The sequence below is a fragment of the Schistocerca serialis genome, chromosome 1, assembly GCF_023864345.2.
Source record: "Schistocerca serialis cubense isolate TAMUIC-IGC-003099 chromosome 1, iqSchSeri2.2, whole genome shotgun sequence".
NCBI lineage: Eukaryota > Metazoa > Arthropoda > Insecta > Orthoptera > Acrididae > Schistocerca > Schistocerca serialis.
In genome coordinates, this window is record NC_064638.1 from 1,029,865,364 (window position 1) to 1,029,877,025 (window position 11,662).

Genomic DNA, 11,662 nt, shown 5'->3' on the forward strand with positions numbered 1-11,662 from the left:
TCATTCTTGCTGAACCTTTTAAAGGTGTGCTTTCTTTTACTTAGTCTGTGCAGTGAGAACTTTGTTAGCCATCTACTCAACAGAAGAGAATCAGTGTAAAGACAGCTTTTAATGTGGCCTTGCTGATTTTATAGCTGTGCCCATGATTCTTCCCCAATCACATCTTACCATCCCCTGTTATCTTCCATGTATTCCTTATCTCTGACTCCTCCTCTCCTTTATTCTCCAGATCCATATATTCATATATTCGTGAGTTATTAGTAGAATTATCCACATAATTGCTTCATTTGACAGCTCGTGAAACAACTGTTGAGCATTTATTCTGGGCTGGATGTAAACCAGGTGAAAATGCACAGTTTCTTGCAACACTAATCTGTAATGGTGTTAGTTTCACTTCATTTATAGGGAGTTATCCTGAGATTGGCTGTGTCATTTTTCCATGACTCCATGTCATGAGATTCTTTAAAAAGTAATATGGTTTTGATTTTATATACAATGTACTAACTTGCATTGTTTCGGAGGTTATGAAAGTCTCGATTATATACCAGCCCTGCTCATATGTAAGCCACGCATCCAAGTCGTTAATTAGTTACCTGATGTTACTCAGGAGAAAACTAAGCTTCTGTGCCACCACAATATCTTCTGCATGTAGAAGAGGTAGAGCAGACCTCTTCTTTATTTACCATTGTAATTAAATAATAGCATGTTACTGAGATAAATATGTTTTCAGGTTTCTAGCTGAGCTGACATTCTACTTTTGTGCGCTGGTCAACAGGTTTCCTTGAAACCTGAAATTGTACTCCATGAATATACTTTGCTTTCATGTATTGTATGAATGTTGCACATGGCATACTATTTGAATAACACTTTTATCTGTGTTTCACAGGTGAAGATCAGCAGAAAAACATAGGAGATACCAGGCAGAAAGTGATTAAAATACTTCACAAATATTCAAAGTCAAAGATAGCTGTAACAGCAATTCTGCAATTGTATGTTTGGGTAATAAGCCGCTTTGGGCTTCCAGCAGTTGAAGGGGCAGTTAACAAACCTGCAGACACTATCAAAGAAATAATTGAACTAGGACATAAAATTATCAGAAATGAGAAGAAGAGAGACCCATTTCCTCAAGGTGTTAGAGATCTCCTTATTTCAATAGTTCAGTCACTGCAATATGTTTCTGTTCATAAAAAGGAACATGCATACGGAATAGATGGTTTTCTACAAGAACTATTATCAACTTCTAGACGGGATTCTTACTTACGTGACATTTGTTTTGAGCTGAAGTGTAGTTTACCTTTTGTAACAGCAATACATGAACACACTGTAAAGGGACAGGATAAGTATGACCAGTTGGACTTTACATTGTCATTTTTGGATGAAATGGTATGCAAAAGTTTGGAATCTGGAGAAGAGCCATACCGTCCACCACAGGCTGTACAAGTCTTCCAACAATTAACTGAAATGCCATTACCAGCAAAGAGCAGCCCATGCACTAGTGTGATCAGTTCTGAGAAAGGATCGCTAGCTGGTTCATGGTGTTCTGAGGATTTCAAGCTGTGGAATATTACGAGGTGAGTGGCAGAGTTCAGGTTGTCTGATTGACACTTTATAGACTATAAGGAGATGACCAGTCTCCATGTGTAACTAGTGACTAAAATGATAACTAGTGACTAAAATGAAGCAGGTTGTGTTTAAAAGAATGAACTTATTTGATTAGTTCTACTACACTACATTCTTTTAAACAAAGGAAAATCCAGCATAGAATGTAAACATATTATAAAAAAGGAAGTTGTTAATCACCATATAGCAGAGAAGCTGGGTTGCAGATAGGCACAACAAAAAGACTGTCCCAAATAAGCTTTTGGCCAACAAGACCTTTGTTAAAGATAGACGGCACACACACACACACACACACACACACACACACACACACACACACATATATTTGTGACAGTCTTTCTATTGCACCTAACCACATTATTTTATTTGTTTAAGAAAATTGATCTAATTTTATGAATTTGTGTTTTATTTGTCTCATAGGCTCAGTGTTTACATTGCCACACCATCATATCCCTAGATAAAGTGAAAAATTATAAAACAGAGTAAATAATAATTAAATAGATCTCATAATGTCATGGTCTTGCTTATCCTTTTCCACATTTTTCCCGTTGTGCAGTCCCGCATTTATGGTTATACCAGTTGTTGTTACTCTGCCTTATCAATTCACTGAAGTTCTTTGAAGCAGTATCATAGAATCACAAAACTCATACATTTAGATAGTAGTCTCTAAAATTCAGATATTTTGTTGTGTGCTTATTTAAATGCATGTTCTTCAATGCCATTGAGCTGCAGATTTTGTGGAGTTATGATGATGACTCTGCACACAAGGATTGAATGTTGAGTTTTAAAATGCGGTAGAGTTGTTTTTATCACAAGTGATATATTTTGGGTGCCAGCATTATTACAGTCTGCCAGTGGTATCTCCAGTACCATTCATGTTACTTTTGCTGTCAGATAATGTACCTTGAAAGTCCGTATAAATTTCAGTTAAATATTGTATTGTGCTGGTAGATCAGTATCTTCTGGATAATTTTATGTACTGTAAGAGTCTCTCACTGTGTGTTCCTTTCTAGCATGTACTGACATAACCTGTAATGTTTCAGGCAATTGTCTCCAAATATGAGCCCAAAAGTTGTGTGGACCAAAGAGGGTAGATTAAACCCAGCTGAGAACAAAGCTAAAGCTGAGTCATTAACAATCCAGGAACAGGATAGTTGCAGTATACAGAGCAGTGAAGCATCATCAGCTGCATCTATTTTTCATTTACCACTTCCAGAAGAAAACTTGTCAGTGACTGAGAAAAGTAATGTAGATCCTTTGGACAAGTTATTAACTTCTGATTTTAGCAAGCTCACTTTTAATACACTAGAGAAAAGATGATAGTTCCTGTTATAAACATACATTAAATAAATGTACTGAATTCTTCCAGTCATTTTCCTGTGGAAGTACCTGCACTTTTGTGATAAAAAATGTTTATTAAGTCTTCTTTGAATGTGTGACTGAAGTTGAGTTCCAAAAACTAAGATATAACATAGTTTTATCCTGTTAAAGTATTTGGAATGTTTTACTACAGAGGGATGGATAAATTTATATAAGGTTAGTGTTACCATGTTCAGATTGTTGAAGACTATGTGCCTTGTTGGAAGTTATGTTTATTTCTATACAACGATTCTTGTATTTATACAAATAAAATAAATTTTTAAATAAAGCTGATGTTCTTTCTCTGTTGTAAATAAACATTAAAAATGTGTGTCCCCAGTTGTCTTTTTTTCAATTGCAAACTTGATGTGCACAGTAAATATTTTCATAGATTCTAAAATGAAGAATTTTACACATTTCTTGTGAAGCAGTTGATACATGTATTTTTAGGTTATACAGGGACAAAAAAAATGGGGGGGGGGGGGGGGAAGAGAGCAGATTGTAGGGACCAGAGATGAAATTTTTGAGATGCATCGGACATAAGACAAGAAAGGATAGAATCAGAATTGAAGAAATTGGTGAAGGGACTGGAATATTGAAACTTTAGCACAAGGCAGAAACTACAAAGCTGAAGTGAGGAGAAGAGGGAGAATAATGTGAAAAAAAGGGGGGGGGGGGAGAGAGAGAGGGAGAGAGAGAGAGAGAGAGAGAAAGAGAGAGAGAGTATTTTCTGAAAGGTTAAGTGGAAAGAGACCACAAGATACAGTGAAAAGGAGTTTGTCCATAGAAAAGAGGGGAGGAACACCAGAAGAAATACTTAAGGGAGAATAGTGGTGGAGAGACAGACAGTGATGGTGGTGCTTGATTCACAACTGATCCAGGCAGCTGTAAACTGGTAATAAAGAGGAGGAGGAGGAGGAAGAAGAAGGAGGAAGAAGGACAAGAAGAATGCTTGCTGTGTTGTCATATAACCACACTCAAGTCCAAATCTGAGAATGGGGTCATCATTGGAGTACAATAATTAGAACTGAAAGCATATTTATTATGGACACCAACCTACAGTCAAAATGGAACTAAACTCATGGATGGTGAGAACAGTTGTTTATCCAAACATTGAAGTTTCCAGAATGCTGGTATTTATCCAAACACTGACTGTTCCAGAGTATTCAAAATATAGATATTTCAAGAATCTTCCAGAAATGATAAGTACTGAGTAATAAATAATTGCTGGTGGTCAGTTTTGAACTGGTTGCCTGCAGCACGCCAGCCAGCGATGATAAATACTGTGACACACTATGCGCAACAGTTCACGGCATTGCTTACTGTCACGCAAGTATAGTGTCCCGCTGTTTCAGAAGTTCTCATCGGAACTGACTAAAACACCCTGGATCTAGATAGTGTCGACAGCCTTCTGTGTGGTTGCACTGGCAGATTCCTACATTCTGGATGTGTTGTTACATCCCCTTGACTATACAGAGCATCAAAGGTAGCCCCTCCCATTGAACCTTGTGATCATTGAGTGAGTGTTCATTTTCCTTGAACCTCCCATCATCAGTCTGTGCCTCTGGACAGTATAGGGCATCACATGGAGGTCATGGATGAGGTATCTGCAGTTTTTTCCTCTTGGTGAAAAGTTATAAGCCGCAACTTCATGTGTGATGCCCGACAAACAACGAAGGATATGATATAATCCAAAGTAGTGCTTTAGTGACTTTCCTACAGCCTCACTTTCTGCGCCACAGGTGTAAAAGTCCATAGTAAGAACCGAGCGAGGTGGCGCAGTGGTTAGCACACTGGACTCGCATTCGGGAGGCCAATGGTTCAATCCCGTCTCCGGCCATCCTGATTTAGGTTTTCCGTGATTTCCCTAAATCGTTTCAGGCAAATGCCGGGATGGTTCCTTTGAAAGGGCATGGCCGATTTCCTTCCCAATCCTTCCCTCACCCGAGCTTGCGCTCCGTCTCTAATGACCTCGTTGTCGACGGGACGTTAAACACTAACCACCACCATCACCACCATAGTAAGTCTCCCAAGCTGTTTCTTAACAGGCTAGTGCGTGGCGTTATAGTGCTGTTGGTCTTTCTCCTGGGTCCAAGCCAGCTGCTTTGCTCCATTAGTCCTGGTGATGAAGTGTTTTATGTAGTCACCCAGATTATTGTTGGTTGAAACAGGAACAGTATGTCTATTCTCATTTTAGCCTGTCAACTATGCTGCAGGAAGAGCTGTTTGTGAAGTGTGCAGTTTCCTGCTTACTTTTTGTATGTGAATGTCATGATGAGCAATATTGAATCCTTGTCTCTCTGTTTGACATAAACATACACCAAGAGCATATCTGTCATCTTATTAAAGCCTTTTATTTGGCAATTCGTCTGTGGATGGTAGGTAATTTTCAGCTTGTGAGTGATTTTGCAATGTGAAATTACCTCTGATACTAGTCTCAACTTTAAAACTGTTACATGATCAGAGATTATCAGATGTGGTGCTCCATGTTTCAAAATTATGTCTTCTACAAGGGAACTTGAAATTTCCAGAGCATCGGCCATTGGCACTACTCTGGTGATGGCATGACTGATGGGTTAATCAGTGCAGATTATTATACATCAATTCATATTTGTCAACTTTGGGATTACAATTATGTGGCATCGTTCTGATCAGGCATGATTGGTACTGGATTCCTTGGTTGTAATTGTGGCATGTTTTTCCATCATTGACATTTCTTACAGTGGCTCATGTCTAATGGATTGGTAAGAGTCTGGCCAGTGACACCTGCGTCTGATTCTGTTTACGGTCTTCACTAATCTCAGACGACCAGTGTTGGAACATTGTGGAAATACTTCAGGATATCTGTCCATAGATAAGGTGGGATGATGAGCACCCTTATTATAGTTCCTCTTACAGAAAGCTCTGTTTTTTAATTGGAATTCTCTTTTATTCAAGGCTTGTATGGTTTTAAGCAGTGCTGGATCGTATGTGTTCAGCAGCAATGTCATTAAATACACTGATGACTGAGATTTTTATCTGTGCTGCTGTGTTTTGCCAAAGGATTCCTTGAAAAGCAGTTGGCATCCTTGTGTTTGTGTCTGCTGTTGTGTACCATGGTGACGTCATACTCCTGAAGTCTCGGTACCCGTCTCGCCAGTAGAGTAGATGGACCCTTTAGGCTAGTCAGGCAGCATAGAGAATGGTTTGTCAAATAAATATAACCAGAACTTGTTGATGGTCCAAACAAATAGAGTAGATTGTCTTGGTGTAGCAGAGTACTCTGGAAGCATAAAGTATCCCCTTTCCAGCTCCTTCCTGAACTTGTGCTAGAACTTGCAGCAGTGTTGTGAAAGCTACACTTGACCTCACCTTTCAGGTTAAACTGCAAGGACCTGAGATGGTTAAGGTGGGGGCTGATCGGCACCATCAGTTATTGTAGATACTATGTTTCACCAACAACCACGAGTGGAACATTGTGGATTTCTGGTGAGGTGAGTGTAATATAACCATTTGGTAGGGCTTCATTTATGTCCAGTTTGTGTAGGGTGTAGCCTAGGACCTGCACCACAGGAACTTGACAAAAAGTCTTTGTTTTAATACAGTGGTACAGGCCCTATTATTTTCATAAAAGGTGTAGACATAATTACTTTGTATAGGCTTATTTGGCTGGGTTTTCATTGGACAGCTCATATAAATTGATTTGGCACTCATCTTCTCAGCCCCAGCTATAAATCCCTAAGGGTGTCCGGTCAAACATATGGCATTTCAGTTGGCAAAACCACTGGTAGTTCTTTGGCAATTTGAAGTACAAGGTGCTACCAAAAAGTTCCTAGGATACATCAATAAATAAAATAACACTTTACCTGGATGTTATTTACCACCTTCAAAGTAGTCCCCTGGGGGATGAATACACTGTTCCCAGTGTTTTTTCTGTGAACTGAAAGTACCTTGGAATGCATTTTTTGTGAGCCTATGTAGTACCACTTTCAGTCCTGTTCGAATCTCCTCAACTATAAGAAATATTCAGCTTTTTGACTTGGATTTCATCCTAGGGGATAAAAAAAGAGTTATTTGGTGCCAGGTTGGTTGGATATTGTGGATGGGGAATAACAATCATTTTGTTTTTCGCCAGAAACTTGTGGTTATCAACACTGTGTGTGACCTCACATTGTCATGATAAAGGAACCAATCACCTGTGTGCCACTTTCAACAGACAAAATTCTCTGACATGTCTCGAAAGACAGCCCCACAACAACTACATACATCATGAACAGTCTGCCTATGATCTTTCACCACTGCATTCTGAACAGCAGCAACATTTTCAGGACTAACACTGGCTGATGGCCATCCTGATTGGGAACTATCATCAAACGATGTTCTACCATCTTGAAAACTTTTAAAACAGTGATAAGTTTGACTGTGTTCTAAAGTGTATTTCCCAAATGCTTGCTTCAGCATGTTTACATAGCAGTTTTCCAAGTCTGAAACAAAAGTTTATGCACACTTGTTGTTCCCAGACACCTACCACTGTCAATTTCACAAGATACTCAACACACAAGAAGGGGGAAATGCTCGTGAAAACTAAATGTGACCACATATCATGAAAGCACTGGATCCACTAATTCTCAGAGGATGGTGTCATTTCGTCATACTAGCTAGACTTCACCAGCTACACACAATTTCGGGAACTTTTGGGTAGCACCTATTATGTCAGATTTCTTCCACAGCTCAATTTCATCAAGACCTCTTGCTAGATGTGAACTTTTGAACCTGGGGAAAACCATTTTCAGATAACTTTATTAGTTAATTACACTGTAACAGCACAGACCCCGACAGGAGCCTGGTGTCATATTCAGGGTGTGAGACACAGCTATCCACCGTAGTTTCCTCAGTGGCAACCTACTTCACTGACCAATGACTAGGATTCAGGAAGTTTCGACTGCATTGATTTTTGCAGTAGTACTTGTCTTCCTCATTAACAAGTCCCCTTTGGCTTTTTATATATTTCCAGGCCAGACAAACAAGGCATCAGAATGGGTGGGCTTTGCATAGACGCCCACTGTGTGTGTCTGTCTCTGCCGTGATGTTACTTATCATTCAGATGATGCAGCTACTGTCATCACAGCTGGGCTGCAAAACCAACAACTGCTGCCTGATGGCTTAGGAAAGTGCCTTCACTCTGCTGCCGTCCCCACAAGATTGTCTGCTGGGGATCCTGTAGCCACCACATTTTCTGAAGAATGAAGAATGAACTGAGTTCCTCCCTGCTCTGCACCACTGGCGTCTGAGGCCGATAGACCAAGTGCCACAGCCACAGGTCCAGGACTTGCCACCTGTACTCACTGCCTTATTTTGTTTTTCCTTGCTCTGGTCAACCGATCTGAGAGACTGTCACATCATCTTGACTACTCAACAGCTAGCTGGTGGTAGCCAAAGCTGCTGGCAGCCAAAGTCAATCACTACTGGCACCTCTTCGAGAAGCACTTTCAGTGATGTGTCCACACCAGTGCACTTGGATCCAGGCTTCAGTGTCCCTTGCATGTTGTCTGCTTATTGCAGGTGCACTGTGTTATAGAGTTAAATTCTTCTGGATTTCTTGAATGAATCAACATTTCGATCCCTCTGCTGGATCTTCTTCAGGATCTTGTGGTGTCCACTTAGGTTGAGTGCTGTCAGAGACCAGTGTCATCTTCTCTTATTAAGGGGAGTTGGGACATGCTTGGGTAAAAATCTTGGGCTACCATGGTGGCCCATGTCATTAGATAGTAAGAGTAGTTTCCCACACTAATGCCGAAGAAGGGGTTATTGGCTAAAACTCCAGCGGCTACCATTGGTGGGCTAACGTCATTGGTTAGAAAGGGATTTTTCCCTCACTTATGCTGGAGAAGAGTTAATTGGTTAATATTCCACCTGTTGCTATTGTTGCACCCATGCCATTGTCTAAAAGTGAAATGGACAAAGCATGAGAGGGGGAACGTGTATCCAAAATATTATTGTCTTCAGAGCTGGCTTCCAGGGCATTGTTTGTATTGCTTCCACACCGCGGCTGCATATTCTCTTCATTAATGGTGGGGAGATTTTAACTTCAGTGACAACAGCAACAAAAGCCTGCAGACTTACGTGAAATGCTGCAATGTCTATTTCTGGTTAACAATAAAGAACTTTGACAACATTTGGCTGCCTTTGATGTGTACATATCCGTCCACAGCCAATAGAGAACCACTTACACTCCATCCTCCTCGACACCATTACAAGTCATTGCAAGCTGTCTTGAGATCCACAGCATTCAGCAGGTGGCTTACTGACGTGTGACAAGAAAATAAGGTCACATGACCACCACCCCGAATGTTTATCAGCGAAATAAACTAATGCATTTTTAAAATGTGAACAATCCCAAAATTTATCAACATCCCTGTTACAGTATTTTGATGGCTGTACCTGTTGCACGGATTGGAAGTAACGTCATTCGTATGAAGTGTAGGCCCATACCAGTCAGCCAGTAAGAGTGTATCAGACTTTCACTTTAAGGCTGATTGTTTGGGAAAGTATTGGAAGTAAAATTTGCTTGTTGTTACATTGTGCTATTTTATATTTGCCTTACAAATTTTGTTTTTAAAGTTGAAATACTCATTTTGTTTGGACATGAGTTTCAGATTTACTTCTTTTAAGAGAGTCGTTCACAGCAATTGCAATAAATCGTTTCAGTTATCCCAGTGATCTCAGTTATTTCCACTTTTGATCTCATCAAGTCCTTAAAAAGTTATACTTAAATAATAATTTTAATTTCTGTGTTACAGGCTTTTTATTCAAAAATTTCTCTAAAATGCTATGTTTGCAGGTTAATTATCTCAAAAAAGATTCTTAATTCTTTAAATGTAGGCATCACCAATAGAAAAAAACAATAATATCACCTCCAAAAGGGAGATTCAGAGAGCTGATCACAAACCAGAGATGGGAGGTAATTTCAAGCTGCTACAAGTCTGAGTATTTTTGAGAATATCTACTTCAAAATGAAAAGTGAGGAGGATGTACTTGAATGTGCACAATAAATAACACACTGTGAAATATGTTGAATGGTCAAGAAAAGATATAATTTTTAACTGTTACAACTATTTCTCCAAAAATTCTTAGTGATTTTCCAGTCCAAAGGAAATCACACAATGCCCTTAGTCTTAGTGCAGAAGTTCTCTTATGCAGAATCTTTATGAATATAGGTTTATAGGATGGGGATGGAAAGCAGTGGAGAAGATCTATACGAAAAAAGAAAACGGAAGAAGTCAGTGGTGAACTACAGAAAACTGCCACATTTATGTTGATCTTTAGCTCTCTGACATAAACACACGCAGGCTGTGTTCATCCCCTTCAAGTGATGTCTTTTGTCTGCAATCCAGTGTGCTCTTTCAGGTGATAGCATGCCCAAACTGTGGTAAGGGAAATATGTCCAGCTGGATATGAATATGGAAGTATTTATCCACCTTTTTATGTGCTGTTCAGACAACCATTCTGTTTAAATCCAAGTGTATCTGGCTTTTCTCCAGTAAAAGATAATTCAGGTTATAGATGACATTATACTTTGCAGCAAGAAAAATCTGTCAGCACATTTGGTTATAGTCCTAATAAAACATCTTGTAAACAAATAAATGAAGCTTTACCAGTTGAGTGAAGCTAGGGTCTTGGGGAAGGGTGGGGTGGATGTGGGTCAGGTGGCTAGCAGAGATTGAGGCCAGGAGGATTACAGGAGCAAAGGATGTGTTGCAAGGACAACTCTATCTATCTATCTATCTATGTATCTGTCTATCTATCAGAGAAGCTGGTGTTTGGGGGAAGGATCTAGGTGCTACAGGTTGTGAAGCAGTCAGTGAAATTGAGCATATTGTGCTCAGCAGCGTGGTGTGCCACTGGTTGGTGAGTTTGGTATTTGGCCACAGGTGGACATTTACTGGTGGTCATGACCACATAAAATAATGTGCAAAAATTGCAGCAGAACTTGTATCCCATCAACTGCAGTTTCTGCACAGCGTTTTATGTGGGTATGGCCACTAACCAACCTGAATGAATGGTCAGTGCCAAACTAAGGCCAGTATGCTGCTAACCACCTAGTGATAGACTATGCTGCTGAACACATGCCAAATTTCAAAGACTGCTCCACAACCTGCACTGTCTGAATCCGTACCCCAGCATCACCTTTTCTGAACTCTATAGATGGGAGTTATCCATGCAGCACATACTTCATTCTTGTAATCCTCATGGCCTCAATCTCTGCTGGCCGTCTGCTCCATATCCAGCTCCACTGCACCACAGGACACTAACTTCATTCATTTTGAAACCACACTCTCTTCCCTACACTCTCTCTTCCCTGTGTTCTGTCCCCCCTCAAAATCCACTCCTTCAAATCCTCATATTTCGTTGTTGTTGTTGTGTGTGTAGTGCTGTATGAACTCACTGGTGCCATGTGGCATTCTTATCCCCTACACCTGCTAACTGCCCCTGTCATATTCCTATCCTGTTCACCTGCTGCCTCCCTTCCAGCTGCCACAGCCATCAGCCACCCTTCGCCAACACTCCTCCCACTTCCCATATTGCTCTCCTCAGTCACTCCACCTGAAACAACCCCTGTCACCCACACTGTGTATTCAATTGACACTGTGTAGCCGTACATGTGTGTGTGTGTGTGTGTGTGTGTGTGTGTGTGTGTGTGTGT

General features: G+C 40.3%; 1 protein-coding gene across 2 annotated transcripts in view; it reads left to right on the plus strand.

Annotated features, from left to right (window-relative positions):
• Positions 1–3,268, plus strand: part of LOC126413929 (AP-4 complex subunit epsilon-1-like) — a 50,145-nt gene extending 46,877 nt beyond the window's left edge. For both annotated transcript variants that reach the window (XM_050083305.1, XM_050083306.1), the window contains exons 8-9: positions 887–1,571; positions 2,664–3,268. In XM_050083305.1, the coding sequence (XP_049939262.1) occupies positions 887–1,571; positions 2,664–2,940 (962 nt within the window). In that variant the 3' untranslated portion in view covers positions 2,941–3,268. The remainder of the gene's footprint in view (positions 1–886; positions 1,572–2,663) is intronic.
• The last annotated feature ends 8,394 nt before the right edge of the window (positions 3,269–11,662 follow it).